Consider the following 19,015-nt stretch of genomic DNA (forward strand, 5'->3'; position numbering starts at 1 on the left):
GCAAGCTGGTGAGACCGTAATATACACGTGAGGTCAATGAGACTCAATGAGGCACAATGGGGATTTGGGGGGGTGGCCGACCGGAGGGAGGCTCGCCCCCCGGGGAAGTTTGGGGCACCAGGGAAGGGGGGGGGAGGAAGTATGGCAACAGGGGCTCGCCGTAGCTGGCGTTTTTTGGGCTGGTTGGGCTGGTTGGGCGGTTTGGGCTACTTTTGGGCTGGTTACATATTTAAACCGGCCATTTTGTGTCACCACACACTGTTTGGTGCGGTGACACAGTAGCCAGGGTGTAGACTTTTTTGTGTGCGTTTCGAGGCCTTTGTCTTAGTTTTGGCGAGATTGTGAGCGGTTGGTCGGCGCTACGTAGTTTACTGTGGCGAGTGCTGAGGCAGTAGTTTGCTGTTCAGGGAGCGTGTCGTGCGAGGCGGTGGACAGGTGTTTTGGCGGCGTGATGGCGGAGGGGGACGATCCGCGTGTGGCAGAGGCTCTCCGTCTGCTGTGTGAGGCGGGCCGTTTGGACGTCTTGCGGCCCGGCCTCAAGGTAAGGCCACAGCGGCGCGCTGCCGATGGCGCCGCTGCGGCTGTGGCGGCCTGTGATCCGCCGCGGTCGCGGCTGCGGCCGGCCCAGCGGGGCGGGAGGGGGGGCGGAGGAGCGAGGGGCGGTGGGCGGCGCACTGAAGCAGAACCGCGGGGCAAGGCCAAAGGAGGCACCAAGCGGGTGGGGCGAAAGGGGAAGAAACAGCCCCTGCAATTTCTCGAGGAGGCGGTGGGGGAGGGGGGAGGGGCGGGGGTGGCTCGCGAGGCAGTGACAGAGCCCGGGGGGGAGGGGGGGATGCTGCAGGGGCCCGGCGGAATTGCAGGGTGAGGGGGGGGCAGTGGAGAAGGGGGGCGGGGGCTGAAGGGGGAGAGGGGCACGTGGTGGTGGGGGGAGGCGGTGCAGAGACGGACAGGGGGCCGAGAGGCGGGGAGCGCAAGGGGAAGTTGGAGGGGGGAGCCGGGGGGGCCGGGGGGGCGGTTCTCCTCTACTGATTGAGGAAACTGATGTGGAGGAGGAGGTGGGGGGGGAGGGGTGGGGGGGCGGACACAGAACTAGACTGGAACTCGTCCTCAGCGGAGGAGGGAGGGCGTGGGGGGACGGGGGGGGTTGGCGTCGCGGGGGCGGGGGGAGGGGTGGGGGAGGGGTCAGGCGGAGGGCCGTGGCGGGGATGAGGCGTTAGGGGGGGCGCGCGGAGGTGGCGGTGCGACGGGCGGGAGGGGTAGGTCGGGGATGGGAGGGTGGGTCGGTGGGGGTAGTGGTGGGGGGGAGGGGGGAAGTGGCGGGCGGAGGGTGCTTTTCGGTGAAGGGGAGGGGAGCGGTGGGGTGGATGGGGTTGTGGGCGCGGGGGCGGTGCGGGGCCGAGTTGGGGTTTCGGGGGGTGGAGCGGGGAGGGGGGTTGGGACCTGGGGGGCGTAGGGATCCCGTCGCGGCACGGGGGTCACTCGGCAGGTTGGGGGAGGGGAGCGGCGATGGGGTGGGGGCGGTGGGGTAGGGGGCAGCGTGTGGGGGGGTGACGGGAGCAGTTTTTACCCTGGCATGCTGGACTCCACCTTTTTTCCTTGGCAGGAGCTGTTTGCGAGGCACTCGGGGGAGCAGCATGCGGCTCCCACCCACCGAGTGGATGGGCCGGCTCTGTTTGGTGCGGACGGCCGAGCTCCAGCGATGGACCTACATCATGACCAGGTCGAATGGAGGCGGGATGCGTCTCCACCGGCCCCTCTCCGAAGGCTCTTTACAGCCGCCAGGGGTAGGGGAGCGAGGATGGATGTGAATATTTCTAATCTGAATGCGAGTGCGGAGGATGGACGGGCGAGTGTGGATTTGATGGACTTGATGCGGGTGTGTCAGGAAAGAGCGGGTTTGAGCCGGCTGGAACCCCATGTGGGGGGCCGGGGTGGTGTGGAGCCGGCTGCTGGAGAGTCGGAGGAGGAAGGAGAGCTTCGGGAGGACGGGGGGGCTTGTAATGTTGTTGACAGTGTATTGCAGGTGCCAGGAAGGCAAGAAGCGCCAAGTGTGACGGCCCCCTCAGCTCCACTGGTTAGGCGGCGGGATCCAGCAAGGACGCCGACCTTGACGCCAGGTAAGACAGATGATGGCGCAGGAGGTGGCAAGCGGCGTTGTGTGCAGGTTTCAGTGGGGACGGGGGCGACGGGGAGGATGGGTGGCAGCTGGTGCGGGGACGGTACGTACAGGACGCGGGCGTTGGCACGGACGGAGCGGCACAGGGCGGAGGGGGGCCGAGCGCGGGCGGCGGGTCGCCGGCGGCAGGGGAGAAAGAGTCGACAGGGGGGGAAAGGAGAGTTGTGTGGTGCCAGTGCGGAAATTACCGTACATGGGGCTTACCAAGCCGCTGGGGGCCCACCTTTCGGCGGCGACGAAAGAGAAGATCTGGAAAGGGGAATACGTTGACATACTGAAGCTCCTGCACAGGGAATTGACGTCCAAGGAAGGGTCAAAGGAGGAGGAGCAGGAGTTAGCTAGGCGCCTCAAGGTTCCCCTGACGTTAGACAACTGGTCTGCGGCTTTCCGCATTTATGCGAGCGTGTATTGCGAGAAGATCCCGGACCGCTGCGTCGCGCTGTTCAAATACATGGACGTGGTGCGGAGGGCACAGGTGACCTATGGCGGGTACGCGTGGTCCCACTACGACGAAGAGTTCCGGGCGCGCATGGCGGCGGATCCGGAGGCGCAATGGGGGGAGCTGGACTCGGATTTGTACCTTCAAACGATGGGAGGGGCCAAGTTTGGCCGCACCATTTACACAGCGAGCGGTTTGCTGCTGGTGTCGCCCCCCTTTGCGGCCCGCCCCACCCGTGGGGGGGTGGGTCAGGGAGACTCTGGCAGTCAGGCCACAGTCGGGGCCTGCTGGGACTTTAACAGAGGGGCCTGCGGGAGGGCGGCGTGCCGATTCCGGCACGAGTGCTCGTCGTGCGGACGGAAGCATCCAGTGCTGCATTGCTGGGGGCCCGGAGGCCCGCCGGGGCAGCAGCCCACACAGGGAGGGGCCCCAGCCAGAGGGGGACCGGGCGGGGGACGGGGAGGGGGCAGAGGGGGGGGAGCCGGGGCCCTGGGCAAAGGCTCGTACGCCGGTTAGGATCGAGCAGATGGAGCCCTGGTTGGCGGCATATCCGCGGGCGGAGGATGCTGCAGTGTTGCGTCGGGGTTTCCGGGAGGGATTTAGGCTGGGGTACGAGGGCCCTTGGATTGCTCGCTGGGCAGACAATCTGAAGTCAGTGAACGCGCACAAGGGCATCGTGCGCGAGAAGCTTTTCAAAGAGGTCAGGGAAGGTAGAATGGCGGGCCCCTTCACGGCACCGCCGTTGCCGGGCTTGATCATTTCCCCCATCGGGGTGGTGCTAAAGAAGGAGGAGGGGCAGTTCCGACTGATACAGCACTCGTCTTGGCCGGAGGGGGAGTCGGTCAATGCCTACATTGCGGCGGATTTGGCGTCGGTGACCTACTCGTCGGTGGACGTGGCGCGGCGGATTGTCGCGGCGGCGGGTCGGGCGCTCTGATGGCAAAATGTGATATCAAGTCGGCTTTCCGGCTTCTTCCAGTACACCCGGCGGATCACCAGTTACTGGGGATCCAGTTCCAAGGTCTCATCTTTGTGGATAAGGCGCTGCCTATGGGATGCTCCATTTTATGCGCGCTGTTTGAGCGTTTCAGCTCATTCCTACAGTGGGTTTTTTCCAGGCGCACAGGCTCGGAGTCAGTGACGCACTATCTGGATGAATTTTTCCTGGTGGGGCGGCCCGGTGCGGAGGACTGTCAGCGGCAGCTGGATGGTTTGGCCAGGTTGATGGGGGAATTTGGGGTTCCCCTGGCGCCAGAGAAGACGTGCGGTCCCAGTACAGTGTTGTCCTTTCTCGGTATCGAGCTCGACTCGGTCGCCATGGAAGCACGCCTACCGGATGACAAGAGGTCTGCAATGATGGCTTTGGTGGATGGGATGTTGTCGAGGAGGAAAGTGACGGTCCGGGAGGTGCAGGTGTTGTTGGGCCATTTGAATTTTGCCTGCCGCGTGGTGCGGGCGGGCCGAACGTTTTGCCGGCGTTTGGGTTTGGCGTTGTCCGGGTTGCCTTTGCCTCATCACCATGTGCGCCTGTCCGCGGGGATGAAGGAAGATCTGCGCATGTGGCGGGCGTTCTTGGAACGGTTCAATGGGGTGCCTATGGCGCCGGCGGAGGACTGGGAGTGGGACGTCACTATGTACTCGGATGCGGCGGGCGGCGGCGGCTTCGGTCTGTACTGGGACGGAAAGTGGTGCGCGGAGCAATGGCCGGAGCAGTGGCAGGCGGGAGGGAGGAGCATTGCGTTCTTGGAGTTGTTCCCGTTGGTGGTGGCAGTCACTGTGTGGGCAGGGGCGGTGGCACATAAACGCGTGTTGTTTCGAGTGGATAACATGGCTGTCGTGCAGGTGGTGAACAGGCCAGTCGGCCAGGGACCCGCAGGTGCTGAAACTGATGAGGGTGTTTGTGTTGCGCTGCTTGGAGAATTACATACTGTTTCAGGCGCGCCACGTCCCGGGGGTGGACAATGACATTCCCGATGCTTTGTCTCGTTCACAGTGGGAGAGGTTCCATGGGCTAGCCACGACAGCGGAGGAAGCCAGGACGCCGGTGCCGGAGGACATGTGGTCGGTGGGCGAGGCCGGGTCTTTCAGTTGGTGAAGGCGTCAGTGGCGGTGTCTACATGGAAGGCTTACGAGCTAGCTTGGGAGGAATTCCTGCAGTCAGGTGTGGTGCGACAAGGGGACCGGTGGCGGCGCGAGGACCAGGTGGTAAGGTTCATGCTGGCGCTCATGGAAAAAGGTTTGTCGCGGGTGTCAATTGCGGGCAAGTTGTCGGCGGTGGCGTTCATGGGCAAGATGTGGTGGGGGTACCCCCCGGCGGCGGGAGAACTGGGGACTCGGTTGCTGGAGGGGTGGGCGAGAGAGAAGGGTGCGAAGGTGCGGTTGCGCCGTCCCATCACGGTGGAATTACTGGAAGGAGTAATCGGCGCGCTCCCGGGGGTGTGCAGGGATGAAGGCGAGGTGATACAGATTTCTACCTTGATGTCATGGCTTTTCTTCGGGGCGTTTCGAGTGTCGGAGTTGCTGGGTGGAAAAGGGGGGCGGGGGTGTTGTGGGAGGATGTGGAGGTGCGAGCTCAGGAGGTGGCGGTGCGTTTGCGACGCTCGAAGACGGACCAGCGGGGGGTCGGAACTTGGGTGGTACTGGGACCGGGCGGCCGGGAGGGGGTGTGCCCGGCGGCGTGGGGTAGGCGGTTGATGGCGGACGGTGGCGAGAGACAGGGGGAGGTTTTTGGTCGGAGTGGGGGGGACGGTGTGACGGCGTCTCAGGCTTTGTGGGTCCTGCGGCGCGCCCTGCGGTACATGGGTAAGGATCCCCGGGCTTTCGGGACGCATTCCTTTCGGATCGGGCGGCAACGGAGGCAGCACAGAGGGGTTGGGGTAAGGAAGAGATACAGAGGCTGGGTCGGTGGAAGTCTGATTGTTACAGGACGTATGTACGGTTGAAGGAGGCGGAAGGGTTGTTGTCACAGTGATTCCCGATTTTGATATGTGTGTCTTTGCAGGTGCTGTGGCGGGGCCGGCAGTGGCTGTTCTGAATGTATATATTGTGGGACATTCATTTGTCAAAAGGGCAGAACAAGCGGAGTGGGACAGGCATCGGACACTCAATTTGGGACTGGATACGGGGTTGTACAGGTGTCATTGGAGGGGAAAAGGGGGTAGGCGGTGGCATGAGTTATTGCCCTTGTTGAACTCGGTGGTGAGGGGGGGTTTGCCCGGATGTGGTAGTGATTCATCTGGGCGAGAACGATTTAGTGCAGTGCAAGGGGTTGGCACTACTCAAACAAATGAAGCGGGACCTGAGGGAGATCAAGAAGCAGTTGGCGGGCTGCCATATTATATGGTCTGAGTTTATTCCCAGGCGGGTGTGGAGGGGGGCTGAGCGCCCAGGAGCCATTGACAGGGCACGGAGGAAGATCAATCGGGAGATGCAGGATTTCTGTGCCAGGGAGGGGGTGGGGAGAATGGAGCACCCGGAGTTGCGCTATGGTGCAATCTACTTTTTCCGGGAGGATGGGGTTCACCTGTCCAGGTATGGCATGGAGCTGTATATAGTCCAGCTGAAGGAGGCGTTGGATGGGGCTTTGGGGGTGCTCAGGTATCCCAGGAGGCAGGAGTCCTAGGGGGGGGTCGAAAGTCGTAAGCGACTTTCGAGTGGCGCTGTCCTAAGGAGATAGGGTGGTTTTGCTGCAGGCCTGGGACTGTATGGTAGCGGGGGTGAGGTCATGGAGGTCATGGGGGCATGCTGTAGAGGGGTAGGTTGCTGAGCGGATGTGTTGTTTACTGTTGCAATGTTTGGGATAACAATTTAGGGGTGGGGGTGGGGGGGCTGTCAGGCAGTTGTTATTTAGTGAGCAGTAGTTTTGTTCGGCACAGGCCAGGTGGGACTTTGTTGTAGGTGCACCTGATTCCAATAAAGCGGCCTTTTTCACACATTTTGGTTGTCTGTGTCAGTGCTTCCCCCCCCTCACCTACTGGTGTGCCCCAATGGGGATTTGGGGGGGTGGCCGACCGGAGGGAGGCTCACCCCCCCCGGGGAAGTTTGGGGAACCAGGGGAGGGGGGGAGGAAGTGTGGCAACAGGGGCTCGCCGTAGCTGGCGTTTTTTGGGCTGGTTGGGCGGTTTGGGCTACTTTTGGGCTGGTTACATATTTAAACCGGCCATTTTGTGTCACCACACACTGTTTGGTGCGGTGACACAGCAGCCAGGGTGTAGACTTTTTTTGTGCCCTCCCTCCCTCCCTTCAAAGGATAACTTTTTTTTGGCTTTTGGGGTTTCTCTTCTGGGGTGCTGGGGGGGGGGTGTTCTGGGTTCTGGTTTTGAGGGGTTTTGTTGGCTGATGGTGCACTGGTTAGGGTTCAGTTGTGTTGTCGCTGGAAAAGGTGCTGTTTCTGGGGCGCTGTCCTAAGGAGATAGGGTGGTTTTACTGCAGGCCTGGGACTGTATGGTAGCGGGGGTGAGGTCATGGAGGTCATGGGGGCATGCTGTAGAGGGGTAGGTTGCTGAGCGGATGTGTTGTTTACTGTTGCAATGTTTGGGATAACAATTTAGGGGTGGGGGTCGGGGGGGGCTGTCAGGCAGTTGTTATTTAGTGAGCAGTAGTTTTGTTCGGCACAGGCCAGGTGGGACTTTGTTGTAGGTGCACCCGATTCCAATAAAGCGGCCTTTTTCACACATTTTGGTTGTCTGTGTCAGTGCTTCCCCCCCCCTCACCTACTGGTGTGCCCCAAAGAGATCGAGAGACATCGTTCTGCATGGCACATGACCCCAGAAACACACTCTGCACAGAAATACACCCATGATCTGCCTCTTCTAGCACACTCCATGCCTAGCACAACCGCAGGGCCGTCATTTAGATGGGGTGGGTGGGAGGTGGCGAATGGCAGAACAAGCTTTTGCACGATTACTGCACAGCACTGAAAAATATGTTTATCAGTAAAGCAATCAAGCCGACACCCAAACTCTTAAAACTAACTCAACAAGTAGCATTTGAAGAAGCCACTTGCAACGCAACTTGTGATCCTCTGCTCATTTAACAGACCCTTGGAATAGGAATAGTGACCTGCTGCTCATACTCTCATCTTACACGGTGATCTTCTCCTTCAACCGAAATCTCCGCCACTGCTCCCTGTGCGCTGCAGACAAGAACGTGAGTTTGTTCCTGCACGGCTTCCATTTTAAAAGCAGAGGTGCAAAAAGGGTATCTTGTGCGATGAGGATGTCTGCGAGCTTCACAATTGAGACTGCGCGCACATTCCTAGAATGTCCGAATATAGCAAAATTCTGGGTAGACGTGAAAAACACTCTAAACTCCATACTAAATACATCCCTTTCAATAACCCTCCCACTGGTCATCTTTGGGATGGAAGACAACATCATTGGTAAGGAGAAATCATTCCTTTTTTACGCAATTCTATTAGCAAGAAGACAGATCTGCATACAATGGGTAAAGAAGACACCTCCTTTACATTGTTCATGGCTAACATCTTTATACGAGACATCCAAAAGTGATCGGTAAGAGAAACTTGGCATTCTGGGACCTCCTGACCAACTGGAGATGATCCGGGGTTTTTCCTTTTTTTTTTTTTTTTCTTTTTCCCCCGGGTCCGATGATTATGCCATCTATACTCTTTTGGACCAGGGCCCGGGACAGTTTCGAGTAAGGTCCGGCAGGTTGAAATATACCTGGATGGAGTCAAAAGAAAGCACCCCATATTTTTTGGTGTCGGTATATCTCTCCCACCAATAGAACACATCACGTCAGCAATGCCGTGCACAGTGGGTGGCAATGTCTGCCAAAAGGGGAAGGCAGATGAGGACGGAAAAAAAAAAAAAAAAAAAAAGAGACTGCGCGCAAATTAGTTTGAGTGTGCGGGAGCACGCACCTTACAGGTAAGAATGGTGGAAACATCTGTATCTGTTCGACTTATGGTTTCATCCTTCTGCTGTCCTTTTGACTACGAGGCCAGGGGCAGAAAGGGATAGCTAAGGACAGCCAGTGGTGATACGAAACTCGAGGGGGACGCCCTGCAAAGTACATGGAGAGCCCCCCTTACGGCTCACTCAGGAGCTCTCAGGCCAGCATACTTTGCTGAAGGGGGGTCCCTGGAGATCGCCTCCCTAACCCCCAGCACTGTGCGGCCTGCGGGGGGCCTTTGTCATGCCCCTGAGTACAGCATTTGGCTAGTACTAATTGATGTTCACTGAGGCACAACGAGGAAGCCACTTTCTCACATAAAGGCTTAAACCCAGTAGGCACAATTCACAACGGGATTTATGAGTAGGTGAAATAGTACTACAGGAGTAAATTGGCCTGAAATGTCCAACAGTCAAATAAGGAAATTTCAAATATGGTAGAGTCTTTTCTATTTTTACTAAGTGCTCATGGATATTCCCTGAATATTCTCATTTCATATATTTGGAATCAATCCACAGAGGCATTTTTGTGCATGTGAAATAGCACTGCAGGCGGTTCTGCCAGAGGAAGTTTCGGAAAAATGTCTGTTTTGACTACTTCAATCAATCAATCAATAGTTCTTTATTCGGTATTTAAAAAATACCATAAAAGTACAAGTTAAAACAATTACAATCCATAGGATGCAATTCAAGTGTCAGTAATTAAAAACAATTGGCCAGAAATACTTTCAACACTGCCCTCTTGAGTTCCTTAGCCTTACAGAGACCTTGATAAAATTCATAATACAAAACTGAGTATAAGGATCATTGGCCCTTTGCAAGAACAGTAAAGCGATTTTGGCGTGTTTAAATTTTGCCTGTTTTAAGGTTCCTACTAAAAAACTGTGCATAGGTAGAACATAAAATGGACATAAAAGTACAAAATGAAGGGTATCCTGCGGAGACCAATTGTGGCAGCCGCAGGTACCCTTCTGCTCAACCGATGAAGTAAAACCTGGTGGGTCAGCCAGTATGTGATGTAAAAGGTTGAGCCTAAATCGGGTCATTAAAAATCTGTCCTGTGCATTATACATAAGGGCAAGATAAGGTTCCATTCCTTCCTCTGTTTTCAACAATCTATAAGCTCCAACTGTGAGTTTGTGTTCTTCTACAGCCACCCTGCGTGAAGCTGCCAATTCCTCCAAAGTTTTTTGACCCTCAATTTATCTTGGGGAGTAATTTTCATGGGGTTAGTAAAAAGATTCTTAATCAACAGACAGCTGGTGGAGTCACCAGCTTGGTCCACGACGAAACACAGAAAACAGGTCGTATCTGCCACGAACAAAAGGGAGCCCACCAACTATTTACACCACCTCAGTCAATAAAAGGGCTGTTTAATAAAACATCTCCAATAAGCACCAAGATACTCAGACTGCAAATAGCAAAGGTTATACTTGAGGAGCACCGAGCCACGGGGTATTCGCCCAGCTCTTTTTAAGTTTGATACAGCATATTGGGCAGGTATCCTTATACCAGCCTACAAACAAATCCTCATGGATGGAATAATTCCGGCTTCACAGAGAGGGTCCTTAATTTCCCCAATCTTTAAGAGCGGGGACAAATCCTCGGTTAAAACGACCATTTTCTAGCACTCACTGATAACGAGGCCACATATTTTGCAGGTATACTTCTCGAGGAGCTAAAGATCTGGGCCTCAGACAATGCCATCATTCTGTTTAATCAGACAGGCCTTTCCAAATCAACTGGACCTACAACTAATATAATGGCCTCATCATCCATGAAGCAAAAGGAGCAAGACTGCCATTGCATATGTGCTTCATTGACTATATAGGGCAACTTTCAATAATGTTGACCAGGGGAAACTATGGGGTAAGTTGGCAAACTGGAACATCTCACCAGTCCTACTGAGCTTACTCATACTCCTGCATACGGACACGGAGGTGTGGATCAAGCTGGTAACAGGATCACATCGATCCAGACAAATTCCAACTACTAAAGGCCAACGTAAGTTGTTGGAATAAAATCCGGAAGGCTGCGCCCAACACCATGAAATACCATTTCTAGAAGGAGCTACAGCATAGGGACACATCAGTTGCCATAGCATACCTCAGTGAATCGTTAACTGCAACTGGATTAACTTACCTTTGGGAAAACTCCACCAGTCATCTATGCTTTAAAACATTGGTTAGCAAAACCATCAAATCACTCTCTGTGCTTGAGGATAAGACTGCCTTAGCTAGAAGACTCATGGATGTTGGTATTAAACAATTTCAGAGGAGCCGCTCCTCAACCAAGCTTTCATACTAGGTATAGTAACAACATTATAGAGGAGTTATTGAAATACTGGCTAGGTCTACCTTTTTCTACCTCCATGGCAGCAAAACCAAGGCTTCAGCCGTTGCCGTTTATGCAACGAAGGCACAGAGGATTGGCGAGACCTAATATGCTCCTGTAAAGAGCTAGCAGATGAACGCAGCCTGTTATTCGAAGCGGCCTTCAACTAAAGAGGAATGCCCACCCGGAGGCAGGCTGTGTTGGCCAGCTTTGCTCCGGCAGGCCCTCAGATGAACTGCCTTTTATTGAAGTTTCTTAAAAAGGTGGATGGGAAGCACTTCCCACCTATTGGGCTGCCCCACATTGCCCACTGCTAGCCCTGCGCACTCTGAAGGATCAATCTCAAACAAGGCAAAAAAGTTCCTAATCGGAGGGGGTACTTTTAATTAGGTAATTTTAATTATTTATTGGAACAGTATGAACTGTGGATTGGTAAGTGGAGGTAGACCTGTTTATGCTTCCAGCTACTTTTTTTATCCTTCTTTATGATTTGCCCATCTTCCTGGGTACTCGAATATAGATTACTTTCTGCTCCTTCCGGATTGAGCATTTATTATTCACTTTCCTTGTGGCTCTGTACAAGCCAATTAGGAATAAAAAGTGAGGGAGGTACCAGATTAACTGACAGAGCTTGCAAGTACTGAGGGCTTGTTTTATACAGGCACCTTATTGGCTCACTTAGGATTTTTTTTATATGTTGAGATCTTGCACATCCCCTTTCCTGATCACCCTTGCCAATTCGGACATTTTGGCTGAACAAATCCACCTTTGTAGAGGTGGGTTACCCACAGAAGTCCTGCCTTAGCATGCACTTTTTTTTAAAGCACTTTACCTGCTCGTTTGGCAGTTATATTCTATTCTAAGACTTTTCATATCCCATTTCTTGGCGCACCTTTGCGTTTCTGTACACCTTTCTGCAGGAATCTATCAGAGTAGGGGGCTGGGAAGCTCAGAGGCTCTGTCTTTGTACACATTTTACTTTTTAGAAGTATTTCATCAGCTTGATTAAACGGCTACATGTTATTCTGAGACCCTTTCTCCTGATTGCTCTCAGGACTCTGTACCCCCTGGCCCATGGATTAATGTGCGAGGGCGTCAGGTAACCCGGAAGATACGTTATAGTATGCACTTTACTTGTATACCTTTTTAGTTGTTTCCACTCTTTGACTTTGCCCACCGCCTACCTAATGAGTTTTTACAAACTCCTACATCTTGCCCATATATATATATACATATATATATATGTTACGAAATCCTGAGAAGCTTAGCGCACATGCCTCAATCGCGCATGTAGCCAGAAGACAGGACACGGACCCAAATTCCTTCTTACGTTATTTTATTTGCCCAAAGTCAAAGACGCGTTTCGCGGCTCCCGCCGCTTGTTCACTCGACAATGCAATGGCCAATGGAAGGCATTTTTAAAGTGAAAGTGCACATTTCGAATCCCTCACGTGACATCAATCCCAATGGAGATAAAAAACATACTTCTTTATAACATATCGCAGTTGTTTACATTTCATTCTCAAAATTTACATATTAGTGCAAATACGCAAACGTGCAAATGTACAGTAGAGTTTAAAATAATGTCATAATAAATATCGGTAAAATACCCTTTTAGACATTTAAAATCAACACGATATGAAATCAATTCCTTGTGCATAAAATAGCATATGTTAGTACAACGAGGGAAGAAATTCATTAATTACTAAGTAAAAAACTTTTTGTATCCCTGGCACCTCATGTACTACAGATTTCATATCCTAACTGTGCAAATATAAGCATAGACAAATAAAGGTAAAATACCATTTGTCAAACTGAAAACTCGACTGTATGTGCAAAATCGCAAAAGATGGGGGCGATTGTGGTAAAATACCATTTTAGTATGTTCTTAATTCTCCTGAGATAGTTAAAAAATATATATATATATACGTGTGATAAAATTAAATGCAGAAAAAATGATAAAAATAACCCCTAAAGTGCCAATGTCCGAATCATAAGATTCATTTTGTGATAAAAATGATAAAATACATTTGGTATATATACAGCACATTATTTCATCATAATTCTGTATGTTGCTGTATATTGCATACGGTCATTAAAAGCTTCCTAGCCGTATTTTAGATTCCATATATTCTATACTTGTCACACATTTTATACTTCTACCAGTCACTTAGATCCAACTTTTATCACAGATTAATTATATATAAAGGGTTCATCATGAGATTCTATATGTCAATTAACATCAATATAATAAATAAATACTATATACAAGTTAAAATATCATACAAATATCCCATCCTAAAATATACGTCCAAATATATAATAAATACTTTTGTGTATTAAAAGTTTTCTTTAGTATATTAATGACATGTTAATCTCATAATTAATGTTGTTTTATCTTTTTACTTGTGTCATCTGTTGTTTCATTCAAAAATTACTTATTCTAAACATGTGTATAAGTCTTCCGTACTATTGAGACCCTGCGGTTGTTTGGAGTCTAGTAGTAGGATGTATCTTGTTTCTAATTTGCGCAGTCTATTTTCTCTGTCCCCTCCCCGTCTATTTGGGGGTACAGAGTCAATCAGATAATAGGATAAACTTTTGTTGTTAGCCCCGTGGACCTCCTTAAAATGCCTGGCCACTGGATAGGTATTATCCATATTTGTTATCGCGCGCAAATGTTGCAGTATTCTTAAGTTGGCTTGTAATTTTGTGCTTCCAACATACATTCTACCACACGGGCACGTTAAAATGTAAACCACGTATTCAGATTTACAAGTCAGCATTTTGGTGATTTTGTAGGGTTTAACTCAAAAAGGACTTATATATGTAGTTGTATTAATGCCATGTGTACAGGCTTTGCATGTTATACATCTCTTAAAACCTTTTAGGTTTTGATACCAAATAGGATTGGCTAGAATTTCGGGACTTGCTATTACCAAATTATCTCGCATGGAGGGAGCCCTGCTGTAGGTAATGGACACCCTCTGCGGAAGCAGAGGTCCTAATACCTGGTCACTTAAAAGAATTGGCCAGCTTTCTTGAATGATATTTCTTAGTTCTTTGTGTTGTCTGCTGTAGCCTATGATTAGGCGAAAAGTAGTCATGTTGCCTTTAGATAAACTTTCTTCGCCAATTGTGACAAAAGTTTTAATACTGCTTTTGGACAATAGGTCCTCCCTCACTAATGCCCCTGTTTTAGCCATAGCCTGGTTTATCACCTGTCCTAAATAGCCTCTTGCTAAAAAGCTCATCTTACTTTCATGTTGAGCCTTTTCTAATTCATTTGCCGTGCTGCAAACCCTCTTGATTCTAAGCATCTCGCCATAGGGAATGCTATTTATTATATATATATATATATATGGAACAATCACCGCTAACTCTCGCCCGGAGCCCAATCCTGGATACCGCAGCGCAGGAAGAAGAGAGGAGACCTCAGGTGCAGGTGAGCAGTGTATTTTTATTTCGTCGGGGAGACGGCACACCTCAGCATGACGTTTCGGCCTTCACAGAGGCCTTGATCACATGACGCATGCTAGGGAGGAGGCAATTTTTAAAGTGCTAGTGCTCGGTTAAGTGCAACATCATTGGTGGGACAAGGTCACATGTAGAATGATTAAATATCATAGACATAGACAACAGTTATATGCACAACTCATCGTTGCACAACTCATATATATATTGCTTCCTGGAAGGAGCCAGAATAATAAACCGCAGTTAATTACTATGTCAGGAATCTATTTTTGTTGTGTGTCTATTGTATTTTGCTTAGCATTTGAGCCACTGGTTTGTCGGATAATTGAGTGGTATGTAATAATGATGTTTCTGTTAAAGCTGACATTGCAAATTATGGTATGGTGTTATCATATTGTATTTTTGGTCTTGTCGTCAAATGTTTTTATCTACTGCAATGGTTTTAATTACCCCAGCAATAATAAATAAACTTGAACTCACTGCAGGAGGACTTCACATACTTAAGAATGCCTCTCTGAATCAGACTAAGTGTCTGTGTCTAAATTCTGAAACTGACAACTTCTCAGGGCTCATCTATTAGTCTACCATCTGCAGTCCGGTGGCACATAACAATTTCATCTCTTAGAGACACAGATATATTTTTCGCTAGCATCATTATAAAATTATATTAAGTGAAGAATTACTATACATGTAAAATAAAGCATTTGCATTTAACAGCATGAAAGGTGGTTAAAGAGTATGATATATTCTAAGGAGGGAGTGAGTAGTGATACAGGGTTTGCTTACCTTCCCAAACATCAAACTATTCCAAAACAACAGGAGGGAACCCCTACTGTGCTTAGCCAACTTCTCTGTACTCGCCCGAGGGTATCACCTCACGGTGCTGAAAGGATTCTCACCCACTAGAATTCCAAGTGGCATGATTCACAATAGAGTCCTCGTCCAGATGCTTCGTGTATTTGGACTGTCTCAACCTTGGTGGCCAAGGGTGCTCTTTGGTTATTGGGGGGGATCCTTGATTAAAAATAGTCTAGGACCCACGGAGCTGCTGCAGGGAATGGATTAATACAGAACTGATCTAGCGGTCACTACTCCGCAGACCATGAATCCCTAAGACGCAAGCTCATGAGGCACCAACTATAAAATAAAGTGGACCACAAAAGGTCGCATTGTTGCTTTTTCATACCCCACTGGGCCCACTCAAGCCCCGGGGAACAAACCAGGCAACCGATTTTTGCTGCCAGGTTTTAGGACAAAAGGAATACAATCCGTAGTAAAGAATTGAGTAATTTTTCAGTAGGGACTAACAGAGGTCCTGAGGAGTAGGCAGAAGGGGTCTGCCTACGAAACATGTCATGTCGACCAAGTAGACAATACTTTTTGTTCTGCTCTTCTACCCCTTTTTTAATTTTCCCAGCCAGCGAAACCATTAAATTAATTTTTTCGACTAGCCAGGGATTTTTTAACTAGTTTTATATTTCTTCACTTTTTCCACGTATTTAGGTCCCTACAACCTTATCACTTATCACTGTCCTCACACTACACATAGTCTATCGTCAGTTTTTTCAAAGTGCTCCCGCGTAGTTCGTAGGTCGCAGCATGCCCCGCTCCGTAGAGGGACGGGAAGACCCCGATGATGAAGCATGACACTATGGGATTCATAGTGTGTGAGGGGTATTTTAAAAACACCTAGTGCTCTCCTTCTGCCAACCGCAGAGAGCCCCCCCCTTTATTCACAAGACAGTTGGTCTTCACAAAAACCAAAAATACCCATAAAAACATCACTTTCATCACTTTTGATAGAATCTTTTTGTTTACATACTAAGCTCAGGAGGGTGATTCTATCACTATTGCCTCTTACTTCCTCTACTGTTTTTGAATTTAAGTCAACTACATTTTAAATATGGAGAACTTCACATATGATGGCTCTCAGAAGAATGGTCAGTATAACAAAACAGGAGGAGGCAAGGCACAGGGAAGAAAACTAATCTCTTTCCAACATAAACAGTTTTAGCCATCAAATTTGTTTTTGAGGCCCTGGAAGGGGTTCCTCTTTCTTTGTTGTACAAACTGCTACTCTAAACAGGTTGCATTTTTGAAAACTATAAACACTTGTTGCAGTCTGACCCAGAAACTGTTTCAGGTAAATATTCAATTGAATGCAAGATCACTATTTACCAAACCCTGACACCATTAGACTAATAGCTCTTTCTGCGTAGTAAAGAATGAATAGTAGGCTGACATGGTACACTTGTTTGCCAACTTACCTTGTAGACTGTCCCAAAGGCACCTGAGCCAAGGATCTTGACTCGTTTCAGCTCCGTTTCTTTCAGTATACGCAGCTGTGCCTGGTTTGGGGCTGTACCACTTGGTGTCAGGGGTTCCACAAGCTGTAAATGACATTTACATTGTATTAAATGTTGAGCTATCAGATACAACATCACCAACATAAGATTTAATGTAAGCATGTGGGCATGTACCAGGTAAAAGACAATGTCATCATGAGGGGGCCATGCTGTAAGTGGGATTTTGGAGAATTGGTTTGATTTCATAAGTGTTCATTACAAAATGACCCAAGGCCACTGCCACATGAAATTCTACAATCTTGCCTTGTCAGGTCCAGTTATGTAAATAGGTTACCATAGGTTGCTTGAATTACATCCTGTTGCAAATGAACTCTTCTGTTCCTGCGAGCAATGTACTTTTTTCAATCTGATCTTGCCCTTTCTAAATATAATACAGCTGGTTGTGGGCTGTCTGCAGCAACGTTTGATGATGTGCAGGCCGTTGTAACCCTCGGCCCCACTGTTGCAATCAAAGCTCTAATGGAATTCTCCGGCTTTACCAACATTCGGAGACCTGCAATTGAACACCATGTTTCAAAGGATCTTAGTAAATAGTAACAAGAGTGCTGAAATCCATACAGGTTGTACCATTCCTACAATGAGAGCATCTCAAATCGTCATCCTCTTGTTTGAAAAACTAGTTTCCAGCCTTGTGATACCTCGCAATAAGAACACATAAAACCCATGCTCTTGGATAACAGTTTGTTCTTTTCTTTCTTTGCCTCTGGTTCCCCCTAGGAGATGAGATTCCAGATGCAGGCCCAGGCAGCTTCTTTGGGGAAGTAGTAATGGAGATGGGCTGAACCTTTGCTTCATTTGGCTGGTAGCCCCCGCCAGAATACATGGAGTTTGTGAGATCAGGGCATGAAGCCACATAATACGGGGCAAAGACAAAGGATGAATGCAAAACATGAACTCTAGGCCAGAAAAAAACACATGACACAAACAAGTAGAGGACCATAGAGCCATGGACAAGGCAACCATGTGAAACACACACCCTTTGTACCACATCGCTTTCTGATACCTCTCACAAAGGTTATGCGATATAGTATGCCTTACCTGCCACCCATAACCCATGGAATTCATCATCAAGCACATAGATTCAGTGGAAGGTTGCAGGATCTATCCGCCATTTGGGCCAGCATTCTTTGGGACTGACCACCACTCACTGACTGAACAATCACGTAAATTACCATAATCGCTATCACACACAAGCCTGGGCTAGGGGGAAGATCAAAAAATACGCCCTCACTTGGATCACTTCTTTTGGAATGATCTACAGACTGATGAGCATGTCCAATGGCACAAGTCCACTGATCACACACAGGTTCAGCAGTAATTCATGAGACATGGAGTGTGTATGGCTGAAAGTATATCACTCGCATCACAGCGTACAGAACTAGACAGGACCAGTCAATTCTGTCGTTTTTACCGGACACTTTCAAAATCATTCCTTGTAGTATTTATAGCCTGGTGTATTGATGCAATGCAGTTTCACCAACTTAAGACAATAGATCCTTTTGTCTCAAAAACACTGCGTTAGTAGCTGGTATTTGTAGGTATAACATGGGGGCCATGATTGTCTTTTATGTAAGGTTTGATTGCTCATAGGACTATTAAATCCACTGTATAGGTGTATGTTTAATGCCATGGTCATAGGTCTGAATCCTGGCAAGTCCATCCAATTTTTCTTCTTCCCTAGGCCAATAAAATGGGCACGCTTGAGTGAGGTAACTACAAACTTTTGCGTCATAGCTACTCACCGGCGTGCGCGCACTTTACAAATGCACATTATGAGTCGGGAAGGAAACAAAGTGCTTGAAGTGGGTGCAATGTATAGGGAACGACGTTCACAATCCTTTTTTTTTAATTTTACACTAACAGTTCCCATGCTTCTTGTTGACTTGCCCCCAAATTCGCTTACCCCACCTGCCCCCAAAATGCACTCATAGTTCCCATTCTTATTTATTTATGCACCTCACCCTCTGAGTAAACGAAACGAGAGATTTAAGACCAGGCAGGCACTTTTAATGTTTTGGTAGACTCTCTGAAGGAAGGCCTTTGGTTCAAAAGGCAGGCGGGCTCGCTCCAGCAATGTCACACCTGACTGGCTGCCCTAAAGAGAACCCATCAGGCGCAGCGGCCTGCCCCGATGGCAGATAGTAATCAGAGGTACATATGTATGAATCAGGAGTGGCACCGACATGCCATCAGGGGCCAGCCAGCCTCAACATGCAGCCAGCCTTTATCAGAGTGAAAAACAACGTTTCTTTAAAAATAAATGAAGAAGGAATGGAACCGCTATTCTTTAAATGCTGACAAATAGCCTGGC

At 49.5% G+C, this 19,015-nt stretch overlaps 1 protein-coding gene across 1 annotated transcript in view; it reads right to left on the minus strand.

The window, feature by feature from the left end:
• Window positions 1-19,015, minus strand: part of ERBB4 (erb-b2 receptor tyrosine kinase 4) — a 2,375,242-nt gene that overhangs the window by 418,088 nt on the left and 1,938,139 nt on the right. Inside the window, exon 18 of the mRNA XM_086955561.1 lies at window positions 16,606-16,728. Within this exon, the coding sequence (XP_086811687.1) occupies window positions 16,606-16,728 (123 nt within the window). The remainder of the gene's footprint in view (window positions 1-16,605; window positions 16,729-19,015) is intronic.

This window comes from Lissotriton vulgaris, chromosome 2_1, assembly GCF_964263255.1.
Source record: "Lissotriton vulgaris chromosome 2_1, aLisVul1.2, whole genome shotgun sequence".
In the NCBI taxonomy this organism is placed as follows: domain Eukaryota; kingdom Metazoa; phylum Chordata; class Amphibia; order Caudata; family Salamandridae; genus Lissotriton; species Lissotriton vulgaris.